Genomic DNA, 19,014 nt, shown 5'->3' with positions numbered 1-19,014 from the left:
TATGCATCCGCAAGTTAAAAGATGTTGTAGTAATCTAAAAAATTACTTTTTTTTTTCCGAACAACTATAGATAAATATTTTGTTTAATCATAAAATTTAATGTAACTAAATATATATATTTTTTAATATAATATTGATTATTACTATCTAGAGGTAAATTCTTTTAGGCGGAACTGGAAGAGATCATTAATATTAAACTGGAGAGGTTATTACTATTTCTCACTGGTCCAGTTGGGACCATAAATTTTTATTAATATATAGAGGTTATTAATATATAGAGTATCAATATATGGAGGTTCTACTGTAAAAGTAATTGGTGATTGGGCATGAGGCTTTGTAAACTGGATGCGTAACAAAATAAACAGAAGTTCATTTTTTTCCTTTGTTTCTGGCTTCTAGAATCGACTTCTATTTCTGAAAAGCACAAGCACTTCTATTTTAGGTATCTAAACACCCACCGGCCGCTGCGTATAACTTGGTAACTGCACATTGAATGGTCAGATCCGTTTGGGAGCTACGACCTTTTGGTCCAATCAGTTTTGAAGTTGGAACTCAAAATATGGCTTCATAAACTTGGACCGGAAACACCTTTGACCATGCTCATCCGACAAATCTGTCTTTGATTACAGTCCTGGAAATCTCAGTTGCAGCGGACATTAGATTTTTCAAACCTGGTTTGACAGGTAGTAGACAGAAACTACCCAACAAAACACCTTTCTTTTCTTTCCTTCGCTAAAATTATACTGTTTATTTACACTGAAACCAAACTGTAGAAAAGACAAAGAAAGAACCAAGCTACAAATCTAGGCAACAAATCTACAAACTGACTTTCAATTGCAAAGGTATTTCAAATGAGGATGAGCAAAAAAAAACAATCCTTGGCGAAACTTTCTTCTTGATCGATCACGCGAGGACCCCAACCATCAAGCGAAAACGAAAAATGAGGAAAACCAGTATATTAGGATACCTATACATCATCATATACAAGCAAGCTCTCCTCAATGGGAACTCGACAAACTGGGCATCGCTTACACTTCTCCGAGCAGGTGCTGTAAATAATCAGAAAAACACACCAATTCATTTTTAAACGAAAATTGAAATTAACAAATAACAATGACAAGATAAACAAAATCAAAAGCTGGAAGGAAGAACAAGTTTGAGCAGGTAGCAAAAACTTGAGAAATTGAAGAGGCACACAAAGATAATGCTAATAATGGGGCACCTGCACAGAATGCGGTGCTTGCACGGAAGCAAAATTATGTTTATATCTCCCTCGAAACATATTCTACATAAAATTTTTTCCTGAAAAGTGACGAGAAGATATGTTATGTTAAATTAATACCAATAAATAAATTTAGAAATAAACATTGGAGGGCACACAACATGTTTTGAACCAAAAAGCATGAGCGATTATATAAATCTCGTCCGAAGAGAGGAAAAGTTTACAATCTCCTGTTTTCCGGGTGAAAAACAAAATGGTAACAAAGAAGAGTACCAATGATGAGAATTGCAGGAATAATGACAGTTTTCAACATGGTTGAGATTTCATGAGAACAGACCCTCACAGCTTCAACTGTTCTTTTATCTCGAAAAGACATTTGACATAATTCATATGAACAACCGAACAATAAATATCTTTCTAACCATTAAAAGAAGAAGAAAAAACCCCCAAACTGAAAAAGGTCAGTCAGATCAGATACTTGAACCCGACCAATGAGACAACTCGAACATGCAAATTTTGCAAATACTGCAGTTACACGCATAAATATTCAGAAGCTACGGAATATGACTTTCAAAATATGCTGAACCAAGTTAACCAATCAAGGATTTAAACATTACATTTTGAAGTCTTTCAAACTCCTCCTGGCTATGTTTTGTGATTTGTGTTTGCTCACCGAGGGCAGCTTGCAGTCTCCAGACCTGAGATGAGTAAGCTTCTATTTATCAGAACACTATCGACTGAAAGTAAATTTTGGCATGAAAATGCTATCACCAACAAGTAAAACAAGAATGGAAAACTAGAGGTTCAACTCACCTCCTCGGCTAGATCCTTTCTTGGCATTTTCTTCACTGCTTCGGGAGGACACCGAGAAAATGTATTATACCTGTACATTATCACCAAACAAAAAGTTACTGTAAGACCATGATTCCTTGTATTCGTTTTAGACGATTTCTTTTGGTGGAAATGGTAATTGTGAAGTTATTTCCTGGTTAGATAAAAAGATATTTCATGCAATCACATCCTGAGAAATATAACACAAACTTGTTAGCAGAGGACACGTTCAAGGCTAATTTATTGCAATCGAAAGATGCATGTATAACCTCTTTACGTTCTCATATTTTATCTTCTGATTTCCCATTCTCTTTATACATCCCAATTTTCTATTTTTTACTTGTTTATTAGCAAGCAACACTAACAAAAGAGCTTAGGTGCTCCCATTTGTGAAATGAGTGCAAACAGTACTTCCACTGAATAATCAAAAGGGGAAAAACATAACTATCAACCATTTAACAAATAAACTCGCACAAACTTAAACTCCTAACACTAAGAACTACACAAAACTCAATGCATCAGCAAATATAAGCTAATGCTACTCCTTATCAAAGCTACTTGACAAAGCTCCCTGCAACGGTACAAAATCCTTACCCAGCAGTCTCCGAATGGTAGAGTCGAGCTTGTTCCTCACGACTTCCTTCATCAATGGACCACCAGCCGAGAAGCCTGGGATGAGGCACGGTCAGAGAAAATGCAACCAAATACCACAATTCTACAATAACTCAAATCTTAGTATCATTTTCAAATAATCTGTATGCTGAAGAATTTACCTAGAACCACGATGCAAGAACCCAAAAAAATCACGAGCTGTTGACGAGATAGAAAAATATCTTCCTTGCACATCTTCACTATTAAGCAACAGATAAATTCTCTCCACCAACCGCAACAATGCAAAAAAGACCGCTAACCCCTGCAGTAATAACAATGGAGCAAAAAGAACCGAAAGAGGGATATGCCTGGCACTTGGTGGTGTTCCCTGAAATATGAAAAGGCAAAAATGAGTGCTAATTTCAACAACGTCATAACCCAAAAAAGAAATGTGTAATTCTCCATGTAATATGAGTGGGTAATTTGAGTCGAGGTCACCCAACACTTAGGCATGTGATTCATAAAAATGATCCCAATGGCTATTTTTTATGTGATTCTCCCTCTGTGTTTACCATCCACAAATACAAAATTGATTAAATTCCAAAATTCAGTCCTTGGATAACGATTGGGCCCCACCAGCCAAAATATCCCAACAGACAGGGTTATTGCACCACAGACTAAGCATACCTCTAGCCGCATGCAGAGAAGGATTTGGAAACCAACTAGTGGAACTTTCATGATATGACCACCAATGTCTTGCAATCCACACATCCTATCCTGATACTGATCGTCCTCAAAGGTAACTAATAACCCACTATTACGATCAAATCTAACAGCTGTTGAAGACGATCTCGGTTCTCTATTGCGAGATTGAGCATGGATCACTGGGTTAGACCATTTTGTGCACACAAGAAAAGCAAAGCACTCTGCGATACTGTAGACAAAAAAAGAAAGAATCTCTTAACACATAGTCAAGCAGTCAAAAGATCCTACACAACATTATAATTACTGTAGAAAATAAATTGATAAGTACCAAAAATTTATGAATAAATCCCACCATCCCAAGGCACCAACATCTCCTGTATTATATCAAATAATTGAAAAGTAGAAAATTAGAAGAAAACATATCCAAAAAAAGACCTTTAGGATAATGAGATCTTCTGAGAAAGGAAAGAGCATCTATAACATATACAACGAACATGAGACGGACAGAAAACATATAAATAGGTTTCCTTAAGTATGTTCATGGAGATAGTTTGAAGTGTTGAGCAAAAATGTAAGGATTCATGTAACTCGAGGCATAAATCTTTTTTTTTTTAATGATTGGAAGCATAAATCAGAAACCAATCCATTGATGAAAAATGGCAAACAGATCATAAAAAAAGAGAGTAAACTAAAATTCGGAAATGTTTAGTCTATCTGAGGATAAGAGTCTACTGGTGCCAGCAGTTTAGCCTATCTGATGATAAGAGTCTACTGGTGCCAGCAAAGACGTGTCTAACATGAAAAAACGCGGTTTCAAAAAAAAAAGGCTGGCTGAAACTGTTGGATAGATACAAATAACTATTTTTTAGGTAAAATCAAACAAAAGGCAGTGCTTGTTTAGATAGAATCAAAAAGAGAACTACAGAGCGCCGGTTTCATTTTGAAGTAAAAAAGCAAAAGATTTATATTCAATTCTGAGCTACAGAGTATGAATGTCATCATCTAAGTTTAACATTTCCCTGGTCAAAAGAGAATTACCGGACAACTTAAGAAGTGTGAACATTGTTGCAGCAACGAAGAAAACCATGGAGATTGCAACCCAAAAGTGCTGGAAAAGATTGACAACCAGATTAGCATTAGTAAAGCTCAAAATATAAACCAGTTGCACATACAAACCCACACACACACTAACAAAAAAAAACTCCTATGATAATTGAAAGACACAGAAATCTCTATTGACAATTCTACGAGAACTCCATAATCACAAGTATCTATTGCTTGAACTAAACCATTGAAAAAGATCAAATTATCTTATGTTATTAGGCAAACCTAAAATGAAAGGATCATTTCATATTCATACTTCCTACTAGCATTTTTAACATTTTAAACAATAATTGTCTCAAGTTGGATAAAGTCAAACCGATAAAGCTTACAGGAAGGGTTTCCCATATCGCTTCGTCACTCATGCTTTCTTCATCTCCTGGCATTAGAGCCCTACACATTCTGATAAGAAACATATTTAAAATAATAATTAGCGACTAAATCAAAGAACAAAGAGTTCTTGACAGTTCGACAACAATAAAATTCTTTGAGATGTACCGGGAAGGCTTAATGAAAGTGAAATGCTTAAAAACCAAACACTTGAACCAATGTCTCATCACTGTTAGTGTAATTCTTTTAGAACCTAGACAAGCAAAATACGCAATGATTTGTAGGCTGACTGATCTGGTGAAAGTAAATCCAGAAATCTATAGGCTCCATCCACAGCCTTATAACTAAATCAATCCAACTCAGCATGCTAGATGGCTCAAAGAAAAGCAAAGCAGTTGAAGAATCATCATACGATTACAGCAAGATGTAGATTTAGTAATTTCTGTCCGCTTCGTTTTAAAGAACTGGGTTTATTGACATTTCTCCTTCATTTCCTTCATTTTCCATATGTTTCTTTAAACAAACAAAACAACGATTCCCAAGCTCCAACCTACAGAGTGACTAAGATCAGGTTTACACCTGGGTATGTACATAGTTTTTAAAACACCAAGTTCAGTTGCATATATAAGCAAGCTTTTTTGTGACCAGGCCTGAACACTTTTTGTATCTAGTCCATACGAAGCATGCCTCAAGCCAATCTGAAAAATCTCTTGTTCTGACATATGAAATTGAAAATGCACTTCCAGACAATTATGCAAAGGATGTAAATACAGAATTGTATTTGACTATAGGAGGTAGTCTTTAGTGACGAAAGAGGCACCAATATTCACCATCCCCAAATAGGTATTCTTATTTTACCTAGAAACAAAAGCATCATCTACATATTTTGCAGACCTAAACAGTAAGTAATACATATGTGACCCCTGAGGAGAAACGAAGAGTTCACAGTTTGAGGACCCAGAGGCTTCCTACTCCCAGGCCCCAAATGAGTCACAAATTTCTATCTGCACTTTCAATTTTTTGAAATGTTTCTTTGAGCGAGAAAATAAATAATAGGTTTTTCACTAACACATATAAGCAAACGTTGGAGTCACCTGGACATCTCACCAAAGGGTCTGGCATATGAAACTAAGTAGTGATGTTTCTACATGCTTATTTTAGCATCTCTTATTAAAGGCTGCTTATTCTTTTATTATTTTCTATTTTAGTATCTGTTAATAATTTCAAGGCTGTTTCATGAATGAGCAGACAACAAAAAATATAAAATGTCGTACAAAAAATAAATATACCTGAAATTATCAATCAGAATGATCAATTCAAACGCCAACAAGGGAACAAAGACGATTTTCAAGTTTACAGCTGCAAACCCGTACACTGTGCAGAACGTGAAATTTGTTTTAGATGGCCAACCAGGGTTCTCATCAAAAATTACTACTCCACCATAAAACTTATTGCACCCGAGCAACATGTATATGATAGCAAGTATGTTTACTTCAATTCAATAAAATATGCAACATAGAAAGACTAACAAAAAAGAAGAAGAAAATATTTACTAATTTTAATTCATCATTAGGTTATAAGGGTATTGAATATGTACCATAGATGCCCTCCAGATATACGCAAAGGAGTATTTCAAAGGAAACCAGTAACGGTGTTGCAACAACAGCATGGCAAGGTGCCCACTGTCCAAAACAGAAAGTGCATACGCTAATTTCATTGCTGATCAAGGTAAAACATATGCTTTTTAACAAATTGACATAGTAATCTATAACGAGTAGATATAACTCCGAACAAACCATACATGGCGATCATGTGGTACTGATGGAGCTGGCAAGGAGAACCTGCCTCGTGCGACAGTTGTGTGAAACAACCAAAGTGGGGAAAAAATTGTCCTGTAGGGTTAAACAGATGAACTCAAAATGCCGACAAATCAAACAATAAATGTCCTAATTAGTGGTGCAGCTACATTGTATATAAACACTCGACTTACAAGTAAACACAAGCTACTGGTTTGGTTTGTATTGCTATATCAGAAATATTTACAAAATTAGGGTGCTGACTAACCCAATATGTAGCAACTAACATTACAGCGTGTATATATACCAAAAAAAGAAAGAAATCCATGAGCATCATCTCACATTCAGCAGAAATTCTGTTTAAACATTTGAATTAGAATATTTAAGATTAACAAAGTATTAGAAAATCAGAAGTTTACTTCTGTGTTTAGTTAATCATGGGATGATTTGAACTTGCCCCTATTGTTTAGGGCCGAAGTTGAACCAGGGCAACTGAAACTAATATACACATTTAAATTATACATTTTTAGATATTTATTGAAGTTTTACTTGATGAATTCACTATTCTCTCCCAATCATTTTAATAACGAAGTTTTCAGTTCCTCACCAATAAGACATAGAAAAAACATCTGTAGGCACTGTAACCTTACAGGAACATATTGTTCCAAGCAAATTAAGCTCTCAAACTTCATGCTCGTTTGGGGGTAAAATTTTGAAGAAGAAGATGATAATTATTACCAACAACAATGTTAAATTCATCAAACAAATATACATTTCACATAAGCATTAAGTTAGAAACTAGTTTCTCTTTTTTCAGCTAGTAGTTAGAATTTTTAAATTTAATTAGAAAATTTCAAAAGAGTAACAAACCCAATTTAAAAATCTCTACTTGACCAATTCAAAATAGAAGAAAATAAAAACATCTACTAATAATTTGGTTAAGCTAAGGACCGAATGAATAACAAAATTTCCCCCAAAATCCAAAGAGTATTCTGAAATTTAGAAATTAAATGATATAAAGTTGAAGAAATAATACTAACCACCATGAGTAGGTAACTACATGATTGAGTTTGAGTAAGACCAAAAGGGTGAAACCGAAAAGCAGTCCATGAGCAATAAAAGCCTGTGCAGATTTAGCAACTCTTCTCCAACTCATCCCTTTAACGAAGACCCTCAAAAATTGACAATTTTATAAAATTAACTCACAGAAAAAATGAATTAATCAGCTTTCACTTCCATAAACTCCCTTTCTATTTTTTAATCTCATCAATGGAGTTTCCTGTGAGCAGCATTAGAATGAACAAAACCACAAGACAAAACAAAAATCTGTCTTCTTTAATTCTTCTTTGCTTACGTAAAAGCAACGTTTTGCCGTCTCTCTCTTCCTGCTATGTCCTTTTTGATATTAAATCCAATAGTAATAAAAAATAATTGTTTGTTGGAATTCCTCCGAGTCAAGTTGTGCTGTTTAAAAAACGAGGCATATATAACCTCGCCATATTGGGGTATACCCAGATTAATTTGGGTATAGGCATTTGTTCCCAACCATAATAGAGGTGTCTAATATGTGTAAAGTTACCTAATTACCCTTTTTCCTAATACTAACCAAAACTACTTCTTTTGGGTTTTAGATCAAAACCTTATTAATTTCTTTCCTTCTCCTTCATTATCAATCTAATGATCAATTCCTTTCTCCTACTTTATATTTCATCGTTTTCAAATGACAAAATATCGTCGATTATGATTTTTTATTGCCGATTAATCCTTTCAAACTCATTCTAGTACTCTGTTTTGTTATTTGAATGACAAATTAGATCAGAAAATTTGAAATTGTTGAATTGTAGTTACGCAGTCGCCATGGTATTTGTTTGTCGAGCATGCCGACTTTTCATATTTATTTTTAGTCGGCAAGCTTATAGGATGAATGGCATGCCGAATTTTCATATTTATTTTTAGTCGGCAAGGTTATAAGATGAACAGCATGCCGACTTTTCAAAGAGTTTTGTTTCTGAAAGTAATATTTACAGGGTCGGTACGGTATTCATCCTTATACCTTGCCGACTAAGAGCTTGAAAATTTGAACCTTGCCGACTAATCATGCATTTGTAACACCTTTCTATGTATGTCAAAAATCCTATAGTCGGCAAGGTATTTTTTGTCGACCTTGCCGACTATAAGGTAGCCGACAAGGTAACAAAATCAATAAGATACCGACTAGTGAAACATTTACAACAATCTCCTGTGTGTCAAAAATAATAAAGTCGGCATCTTCTTCATTCACCGACCTTGTCGGCCAGACATAGTCGGCATGTTATTCATCCGTAGACCTTGCCTGCCAGATATAGTCGGCATGTTCTTCATTCGTCGACCCTGCCGACTTTTCATAGTTTCAGAACTGAAAATTTTGATTTCTTCTTTAATTTTGAGTATGATTTCACACATCAGCTTTGCAATCTCCTTTTTAGAAGTGTTTGCGTAGTATGTTTTCATTTCCGTTGCAAAAAAATTCTCAAAACAAATTTTTCTCAAAAATCTTCCCACATGAGTTCAATCAAAAACAAAATTTGATAACTTAAATTCATAAGTTTTAATATACTTAATTAATTCATCTAAACTCAATTAATTAACCTAATCAGAATTTTAGTGTTAATTAAACAAGGATATATTAGCCATTTAGAAAATACAAGGTTAAGGGGTGGCCTGTTTTACTTCAAAATGACCTGGCTTTTGTCTCATTAGGTATACCCCAATTAATTTGGGTAATACCCCAATCAAGCCAGGATATATAACCCATGATGGCACTTCCATAATTAATAAAGTTACGATGCACGACGTTTTTCCTGGGTAAAACGAGTGTTAAAAGACCAAACCCCTTTGTATCATATGATGATACAGTAGTTCATTGATATCTTACCACCCCTAGTATTTTAGCCTTATAAATTTGCACCTATGCAAACATCCAATTTGAGTTATGCAACGGAAGACTTACTTCAGTTTTCTCTTTTCCTTTACTTGCAATCCATACTACAAAGAGCGTTTAATGCCATGCTTATGCTTCACAAAATTTGGGGAGTATTTTCGAATCGACAGAATACTAAGGCAAACATCTAAGCCAACAAACTCACTTTCATTAGCTTAAGGGGAAGACTACAAAATCCTGTCCAACCAATGGACTTACAAGTTTATTCATTCTAAGCATACAACAGAAACACTCTCTACTGCAATGCGGTTCCTCTACACATGAAGACTTGCAGTTGCAAAGGTTCTCTGGCCTATTTATAATGCCAAGATCAATCTATCTTTTGATTACCGAAATAATTAAACTATAGATCCGCAATCAATCAATATAAATCTCAAAGTGAAACTATAAAGCAATACCGATCTCACGCAACTAATAGATCACATCTATCAGAGATAAACCGATTTTAGTTGGATCCCAGCCGATCAAGGTTTGTGCACTAAATCCACAAGATATGAAAACAAATAAGAATTTTGTTAGAGCATTGCTCGGTCGAACTCGCATAAGTTGTTATCTCAAGCATGTTTGTCAATGTTGGTGATCAAAACTATAAGTCTTGATTTTTAGTCTAATATAGCTAAGGTCTCGGACTAGGATAGAAAGTGTATTTGAGCTCAAGAACTCCATGGCAATCATCATAGAAGACGAAGGACTACACAAGGAACTGGTGGATCTTCATCGACTAAAAGGTATGTGGAGACTTGAACTTATCTATCACTCAAAAGTCTATTTATCTCCTATCTTGAGACAAAAGTCGTTTTGCTATATAAACTTTGATTATACACATTTGGTATTTCGAGTCGAGTTTATCTCGCCTATATATTTCTCGAAATATGTGTTGGTAAGCTTTCGCTTTAGCCAAATTCACTTTACCTAGTGACGAAAGTCATGTTATGTTTCAATCACTTTGAAAATTACTCTGACGAAAAATGGTTTGTGAATAACAACTATATAACGTCCTCTGAGAATGTTTCAATGATTGAAATGAGAGTTTAGATTACATAACCATTGGTTGATATAAGCATTGTTGTGGAAACACATATATGTATAAGTCCTTATTCCTTGGACCAAAGTGTGCGAACTTTGTTGATCAAGAGAACGGGAATAGTGGCGTGAACTCAGTCCGCGAACCCAGTCCGCGAACTGGCGGAAGTTCTTGACCCGAGAAAATATGCTGGAGTTTGTGAACTCTTTCCGGGAACTTAAGTCCGCGAACTTGAGTTGGTTATATCTAAAGAAGGTTGTTTTTGAACTCATGTTTATATAAACTAAGGAATGCTTTTGCAAACCGTGGCTTTAAAGTTCATGAACTGATTCGAGTGAATCAAACTGTTTTTGCTTCGATTGTGTCTTGTATAGTTACATAAGATATAAGAAATTGAACAACTCTCTAACTAGTTCATTTGAGTCATTTGAACTAGTTATGGTGAAGAAAAACATGGTTGATATGAAATTGCTCATATGGCGAACCATTTGGTTAACTATTATTGAACCAACAAATGTACATGTTTGGGTACGGTTACACAAGCCTAGAAACGCGCATTTCATTTGTGTATAACAAGCTAAGTTTTCGATCTAACAGTTGAGAAATATTAGCTTGAATCTAATCAGGTTTTCATCTAACGGTGAATATTGAATGCTTTGTTACCAAGCTAACATTGATTGCAAACCCTGATTTGAAAGACTATATAAGGGAAAACTCTAGCAACTGGGAAACCTAATCCCCACACCTTACGTGTGATACTAGTTGCATAAGCTAGAGTCGATTCTCCTTTAACCTTTGGTTTTCTTCTCTAAAACCAGGTTAACGACTTAAAGACTTCATTGGGATTGTGAAGCCAGACCGATACTACTTTCTCGTAGTTGTGTGATCTGATCTTGCTGATTCTATCGTTTTGAGTATAACCGTAACGATTGGCTTGAGATTTATATCTCCGATAGGCAAGATAGAAAAGTAGTCACAAACATCTTCGTCTCATCGTTTGTGATTCCAAAATATCTTTTTTCGCTGCGTCGATTAAGACTATTGTGAGGTAATTGATAATACTAGGCTGTTCGTCGGGAATATAAGTTCGGGTTATCAATTGGTTCCTGTTCACCTTGATTTATCAAAAGACGGAACAAAACTCGTAGGTATATTCGTGGGAGACGGATTTATCTATTACCGTAGACTTTTATGTGTGATACAGATTTGTTTATTAAAGTCTTCGACTTTGGGTCATATCAACTCTTAGTTGTGGGTGAGATCAGCTAAGGGAATAAAGTACATAGTATCCTGCTGGGATCAGAGACGTAGGAGCATAACTGTACCTTGGATCAGTGTGAGATTGATTGGGGTTCAATTACAGTCCAGACCGAAGTTAGTTTGGAGTAGGCTAGTGTCTGTAGCGGCTTAATACAGTGTGTGTTCAATTTGGACTAGGTCCCGGGGTTTTTCTGCATTTGCGGTTTCCTCGATAACAAAATTCTGCTGTCTGTGTTATTTCTTTTCCGCATTATATTTTGTTATATAATTGAAATATCACAGGTTGTGCGTTGTTCAATCAATTAGAATATCCAACCTTTTGGTTGTTGATTTAAATTGACTGACACTTGGATATTGGTCTTTGGTACCATCCAAGTTATCTCTTTAGTATTTGATAAAGACTCGCAAATTTCTATTTGCTTGAGTATATATCAAATCGAGAGATTGAGATATAAACTCTTTGATATACTTTTTATCTAGATTGAGTCTGACTTTCTAGTTGATTCTCTAGAAAGTATATTGGAGTTTGTCCATACAGATTGCTAAGCGAAATAGTGGGTGTGGTTGTTAGACCCCCGCTTTTCAATTGGTATCAGAGCAGGAAAACACGTTCAAGACCTTACAAGTCTGTGTTTGTAGCGATCTAAGGATGGACGATAGTATCTGTGATAAACGCGTTACCAGACATAAAAGTTATGTCTCGTCTATTTCTATTAAAGAGAAAGATTCTTCAATCTCAAATATAGACGAACCTTGTGTTCAAACAAGACAGACAGGCTTCGACATGTGTTTTTCAGATTACCCTTCAAAAGAGTTTATCTCTCTAAATGAACGGGAAACAGCTGAAGAGAGTAATCTGATTTTAAATCTTGCTAGAATCCAAGCTGATAGATTTAATCGGTTAAAACATCATGTCTATGTTCTCCTTGGTGTAGTAAGGGACTGCAATTTCAAAGAAAATACTAAGGATCACTCTTCATGTATGGTTCTCGAGGCAAGCCTCAAAAAAGATGTTGTGGAAATATAACATCGCTTGAAGAAACTCTCTATTCAAGGATGCTCTAAGCAGTCTAATATACCAAGTACTTCTGCTACGACTAAAAACGTTCCATCTCCAGAAGGAAAATCGGAATCCCTTCCAGTCAAAAGGAATGTGTCTGAAATCCCCGTTGATCAAGGATGTTCCACATAACATGGAAGGAAGAAATCTCCTAACGAGGTTCTTAAGACTACTTTGGCGTATCACTCTTGTGATCAGAAAGTATGCCTCGTTTATGATAGACGCATTTATGTGTCTAATTTGTCCTCAATGTTTCGTATTGTTAGTACTTGTTTTCGTCCTTATTATGGTGTTTTGTGTGTTTGTAGGTATTTTTTGGAAATAAATATTGATGGAAAATTCGGCTCGAAAAGTTGCTCGGGGCACCCTTAAGGACATGTACTATGCGGACTCTCATTTCGGTTAAGCGGCAACCCATTGCTATTCGCACCCCACAGCTGGTTAGGGGGACACCATCTTCTACCTTTCAAATATGTTTTTGGCGGGAAAATCTGGTTTCAAAGAACCAGAATTAGGGTTGGAAGTTTGGACGAGAATGAAGGAGACTCAACGACTGGGAATTGTTGGGATGACTTGAATGGTGGTAACAAGCGGGGTATGGTCGATTTCGTCAGCTATATTTGGCTAGATTCTCGGTGAGAAGAAAACAGGGGAGTGCGTAGTTGAGAAGAGTTTTTCACGGGATTGTACGTGTTTTCTGTGCATGGCGTAAGATGGATGTGTGTTTAACTACTTCTGGGACGTGTTTCAGACTAATTGGAGTATGTCAGATGTGCAAAGACGCGTGAAGATTCAAAACAGGGAAGAAATCTCTGTATCTTGCATGGGAATATTTGTTATTAACTGCCGAGAATTATTTGGAGTTATGAGAACATATTCTCGGTCAGAATGGGTATATATAGGCTGCTAGCACCACAGAGAAGGGGGATGGAGAGTTGGGGAAGAGAATAGAGAGCTACAGAGAAGAGATTGGACGAGTTGCAGAGAATTTTTTTCTGCTGCTGTAGAACACGAAGAACAGACTGCCAAAGACAGTCGTTTTCCAACAGTGACAACGACGCTTAGCCGTGGGTCGTATAGCTACAGTGGTTGCAACACATAGTGACAGTCGTAGAAGCTACAGCGTCAGTAACAGTTTATAGTTGTATCTGTAACAATTATAACTGTTACAAAGCCCCTGTTTTATACCTTTTCTCATTGTAAACACCTTTTTGAGCAATGAAAAATTCATTTGACTGTGTTTTCACCATGCGGAGCTAGACCCAATCCTTGGGTCTATGGAGGAAGTCGTTGTTTCGGTAAAAGTGATACATTTCTATTTTTAATTAATTATAACAACTCTATTATGATTTTTGCTTTGAATTAAAACTTGATTTTATGATTTTAATTAGTTAGGTGTATTTTCTCTTGATAGAATATGCTTGCTTTAGGGTTTTGATATTCTATGCTTTGATTAACATCTATTCTTTTGAAAATCTACATGTCTAGGAAATACTATTAGAAACAATTTGAATGTTGAGTTGCATAATTATTGTTTTATTAAATCACTAATATCGACCAATGGTGGAATCCTAGCCCCGGTCTCTCCATAATTTTTACAACACTTTTTAATTGAGTTTGTTATTTTTATTTATAAAAATTAAGTCTAAAAAAATCTTCCTTCACAAGTCTCAACGAACCTTTTACTACAACATCATTGAAAATAACCATCAATTTTTGGCGCCGCCGACGGGGACTTGTCTTTAGGCTAGAGTTTTTAGATTTTTTTTTTCTTATTTAGGTTTTTAGTTGTTTTATTTTATTTGTTCTTCTTTACGTTTTTGGTTTTTTGTCTTTTCCTTACAGAATTTGGAATTGGAGCGAAAGAATATTTTGCCAAAGCTTTTGGTGAATACTTAAAGACTTGGAGTAAAAGGCAAAGCGAAAGGAGCGAAAGAAGAAGATTTTTTTTTATTTAATAAAAAAGAGAGAGATAAAAAAAGAGAGACATTTTTATTTTTTTAGATATTATTATTATTTATTTTTTAGACTTTTCTTTTTCTTTTGCACTTTATTTTTTTGGACTTTGGACTTGGACTTTGGACATTCTTTTTTTTAAACCCTACGGAAGGGTAGTATTAAATATTAAACTGTTTGCAGAGAAGGACGACGATTGCGATATCGCCTCGGCCCCTCGGGTTCGTACATGACATAGGAGTTGTGGCTCGAGTCGACTTCAGCGGTTCATCCCCCGTCTGGAACGGGAGGTAAGTTTGTCGAAACACTCGCGAATCCCCTGTCAGCGAGTTACTGTCTTCCTTCGTGTGAATATATGTCGAGGAACTGAATACGGCTGCTTTAATTTCATAGTAAAGGGCAAGGACTGGCCATACAAGATAAGGGTTCGGATTTCATCACCGTTCTTTTCTTGCCCGCCTTAGGAAAACGATACCAAACGCGAACCTAAGCTTAAAATACTGACTAGAATGAGACCTATAGGGTAACGAGCTTAATAGGAAAGTCGTTCGAAAAATATTGGTTACTCTTTTAAGCATACTTCGAAGTTCATGATGGTTTCTGTGAGTTGAATGCGTGACTGCGCCGCCTTGTAATGCGGTGAGGCCTTGGGTATCAAAGATCCACGCAGCTTCCCTCGCCTCTATTCAACTTACTTTTACTCGGATTGATTCCAGAGGGGTTTGCTTAAATTGTAACGAATTTCCTTTCGAAGGATTAGAAGCTGGTCTAGAAACAATCTAAGTGGAGCCATCATGATTTTTGTTTGCTAGAAATCAGTAGGTTTGTTGTGGTGAAGTCAGCCTTGTTTGTGTTTGCATAGAACTTCCCTTCCTTTTAGGAATTTTCTTTTTCTTTTGTTTTTCTAGTGTATGCTCGAGGTTATTAGAGAGCGGGCTTGGTAAAGAAACACTCTAGGTCGTTTGATTAGTGATAAACCTAGTAGTTCTTCTTGTGAATGCGGGGAGCTCGAAGACTCTTCTTTTGAGAGCCCCGTTTTTGGAAACTTCATTTTTGAGAATCTGTCTCTCTGTGAAGAAAGTACCCCTAGTACTTCAGCTGTGCCAGCGATGACAACTTTGAAAGATTACATGTTCCCAACTAGGACCAACCGAGCTTCGTGCATTAAATTGCCAACCAATACAGCTAATTTCGAGATAAAACCTAGTATTCTTCAGATGATCCCTATATTCTTAGGAAAAGATGATGAGAACCCTTATTTTCATATTAGGGACTTTGAGGAAATTTGTGGGACAGTTAGAATAAAAGACCTTACTGATGAAGTTTTGAAACTTAAGATGTTCCCCTTTTCCTTGAGAGATAAAGCCAAGACATGGCTGAACAACCTACCATCTGAATCCATTGGAACATGGCAGGAACTTATTGCTGCTTTCTATACGAAATTCTACCCTAAGCATAAAACTGCAGCTGTTAGGCAGAAAATTAGTGCTAGTGTGCAACAAGAGGTAGAGTCTTTTTATAGGTTTTTAGAGAGATTCAATGATCTGTTATCCCAGTGTCCTCACCATGGATTTGATAAGATGAAACTTGTAGAAATTATTTATGAGGGCTTAGACTATTCGACCAAAGCCATGGTCGAGTCTATGTGCGCTGGTGAGTTCACTAGTAAAAATGTTGATGATGCTTTTACCTTCTTAGGAGTTATTGGTGAAAAATCCCAACAGTGGGAGTCTTGTGTTGAACCCCCTAAAAGACTCTTGGTCAATAGAAGTAGCACCAATGTGGTAGATACAAGTTTCGGGTCAGATGCTAAGTTTGCTGCTTTGTCTAGAAGGTTAGAAGCTTTGGAATTGAATCATCCTAAACATAGGTCTCTTGTTGAAACTGATGATAGGATTAGAGCCTCTCAAGTCTCTAGTTGTGGAGTAGAAATCAATAACTCGTTTTGGGAAGGTCATGTTAGTGAAGAGCAAGCCCATGCTGTCTATAACAATGCTAGGTTCGAGAACCGTCAGAAGTTTGACCCATACTCAGAGACCTACAACCCTGGTTGGAGAAACCATCCTAATTTTTCTTGGTCCAAGGGCCAGAATCAAGGTCAGCCTAGTAATACTCAGCCTCCCCAAGGTTTTGGTTATACTCAGAACCCTTCAGGTCAAACCCAGTTTCAGAACTCTTCTAAGAAAAAGATCTCTACCTTAGAAGAATCTCTTAGTATGTTAGTAAAGAACCATGATATGTTATCAGCTAACCACCTTAGCTTTCAACAAGAAACCATGAAGAACCATAAGGATAATTCCAAGACTCTTGCTAAATTAGAACTTCAAGTCGGCCAAATAGCTAAGTATTTAAGTGAGAGAGAAGAAGGTAAGTTTCCTAGTCAAACTCAAGCCAATCCTAGGGGGGTCCATCAAATATCTTTAGTTGGTGAGGAATCATAAAACCATGTGAACTCGATAAAAACCCTCAAGAGCAGTAAAACAGTAGACAATAAGGTAGCCATGCCTAGTGAAAATACTGTAGTTCCACCCTCTACTTCCCAAGAGGAACCCATAACTGAGGAAACTGAAACAATTTCTAAGGAGTCCCAAGAAATTCCTGATAGGACTATCTTTGTGCCTAGAGCCCCATATCCTCAGTTGTTAACCCCAACAAAGAAGGAGTCAACTTTCAACGAGATAATGGAAATATTTAAGCAGGTGAACATCAACATTCCTTTATTAGAAGTAATTAGGCAGATGCCTGCTTATGCCAAGTTCCTTAAAGATCTTTGTACAAGAAAGCGTAAGCTTAATGTTCATAAGAAAACCTTTTTAGCTGGTCAAGTAAGTTCAATTCTTCTAAACCCCCTAAGTATAAGGACCCTGGATGCCCTACCATATCTTGTGCAATTGGTAACCACACTGTCGATAAGGCATTACTTGACTTAGGAGCTAGTGTTAACTTACTCCCGTATCATGTATACACCCAGCTAGGTCTTGGTAAGTTGAAACCGACCAAAATGACACTACAATTAGCTGATAGGTCTGTCAAAGTCCCTCGTGGTGTCATAGAGGATGTTCTGATTGAGGTTGATAAGTTTATTTATCCAGTGGATCTTGTTGTTTTAGACACCCAGCCAGTTCAGGACCCAAGTTCTCAAATCCCGGTGATTTTAGGTCGCCCATTTTTAGCCACAGCTAACGCTGTCATCAACTGTAGGACCGAACTTATGAACATATCCTTTGGTAATATGACCACTGAACTAAATGTCTTTAATGTTACTAGAAAACCTTCTGAGAATGATGAATTAAAAGAAGTGAATATGATTAGCACTTTAGTTCAGGATTTAGTTCAGGATAATTGGCATGATACTCTATTCGGAGATTCTTTAGATGAATTTGAGGAAACCATTCTCTTATACCAGATGTGTGATCAATCTTTAGAAGAAGCCCTTGAGTATTTTAAAGACTCTACGGACCCTGAAATTCAGGCAATAGTGTTAGGTCTTTATGAGTAATGATAACCATAAGATTGGGGGTGGAGAATTGGAAGAATCTCTTGAGTATTTTAAGGACTCTGAAGATCCGGAAATTCAAGCAATAGTTAGAGGTTTGTCTGTGAGTAGTGAAAACCCTAAGTTTGGGGGTAGTGATGGTTCTTATGATTGTCACGTATCCCTAATTAGAGTCTCTAACTTGGGACTCGAGTTTTATGCATTTGAGATATCACTTGAGTCTATTCAGACTCCGCAACCCGATCCACCTGATACTGTCCAGGAGGTAACTCAGGTATTAGAGACCCGTTATGAATCTATTTATCAAGATACACATAAGAAGCTCAATTATGCTACCCAGATAAACCCAGTTGTCTTGACAGAAACCTTAGACGAGGATGTGCTCCTTCTTTTCATTTTTCCGAACCAGTGATGTTGTCTCATATTTGTGTTAGCTCTATTTGGTCTTGTGGACCCACAATTGTTTCGACTATTGGTATACGACTTTAGGAGGTGGCAATCATTTTTGAGGTATTTGATGTCTAGCTAGAGACTTTAAATTTAGCATTTACTGGGAGGCACCCGCTCTCATGCGACACGGTAATATCCTTCCTTGTTTCTTTTTCTCAAGTGGTAATAGTTTCTCCTTGTTCATGCTTTTAATTTCATTTTTAGAACATTGA

General features: G+C 36.4%; 1 protein-coding gene across 1 annotated transcript; it reads right to left on the bottom strand.

The window, feature by feature from the left end:
• Nucleotides 1–661: 661 nt before the first annotated feature.
• LOC113298057 lies at nucleotides 662–7,992 on the bottom strand. Its single transcript, XM_026546712.1, has 14 exons — nucleotides 7,617–7,992; nucleotides 6,582–6,672; nucleotides 6,378–6,462; nucleotides 6,070–6,154; nucleotides 4,783–4,852; nucleotides 4,388–4,457; nucleotides 3,678–3,723; nucleotides 3,332–3,578; nucleotides 2,827–3,032; nucleotides 2,648–2,722; nucleotides 2,036–2,105; nucleotides 1,840–1,920; nucleotides 1,223–1,302; nucleotides 662–1,049 (listed from the first exon to the last, which is right to left on the bottom strand). Exons 1-14 carry the CDS (start codon nucleotides 7,730–7,732, stop codon nucleotides 968–970), a joined length of 1,404 nt encoding a protein of 467 aa, XP_026402497.1. The 5' UTR covers nucleotides 7,733–7,992; the 3' UTR covers nucleotides 662–967.
• Nucleotides 7,993–19,014: the final 11,022 nt, after the last annotated feature.

Source organism: Papaver somniferum, chromosome 7 (assembly GCF_003573695.1).
Source record: "Papaver somniferum cultivar HN1 chromosome 7, ASM357369v1, whole genome shotgun sequence".
NCBI classification, from domain to species: Eukaryota; Viridiplantae; Streptophyta; class Magnoliopsida; order Ranunculales; family Papaveraceae; genus Papaver; species Papaver somniferum.
This window is presented reverse-complemented; position numbering and strand designations above follow the sequence as displayed.

Coding starts and splice junctions, on each gene's coding strand:
- LOC113298057 (XM_026546712.1), bottom strand. CDS start 7,732: ATGAGTTGGAGAAGAGTTGCTAAATCTGCACAGGCTTTTATTGCTCAT. Junction 3,579..3,677: donor GATTTATTCATAAATTTTTG/GTACTTATCAAT, acceptor TTTTGTCTACAG/TATCGCAGAGTGCTTTGCTT. Junction 1,050..1,222: donor AAGCACCGCATTCTGTGCAG/GTGCCCCATTAT, acceptor GATTATTTACAG/CACCTGCTCGGAGAAGTGTA.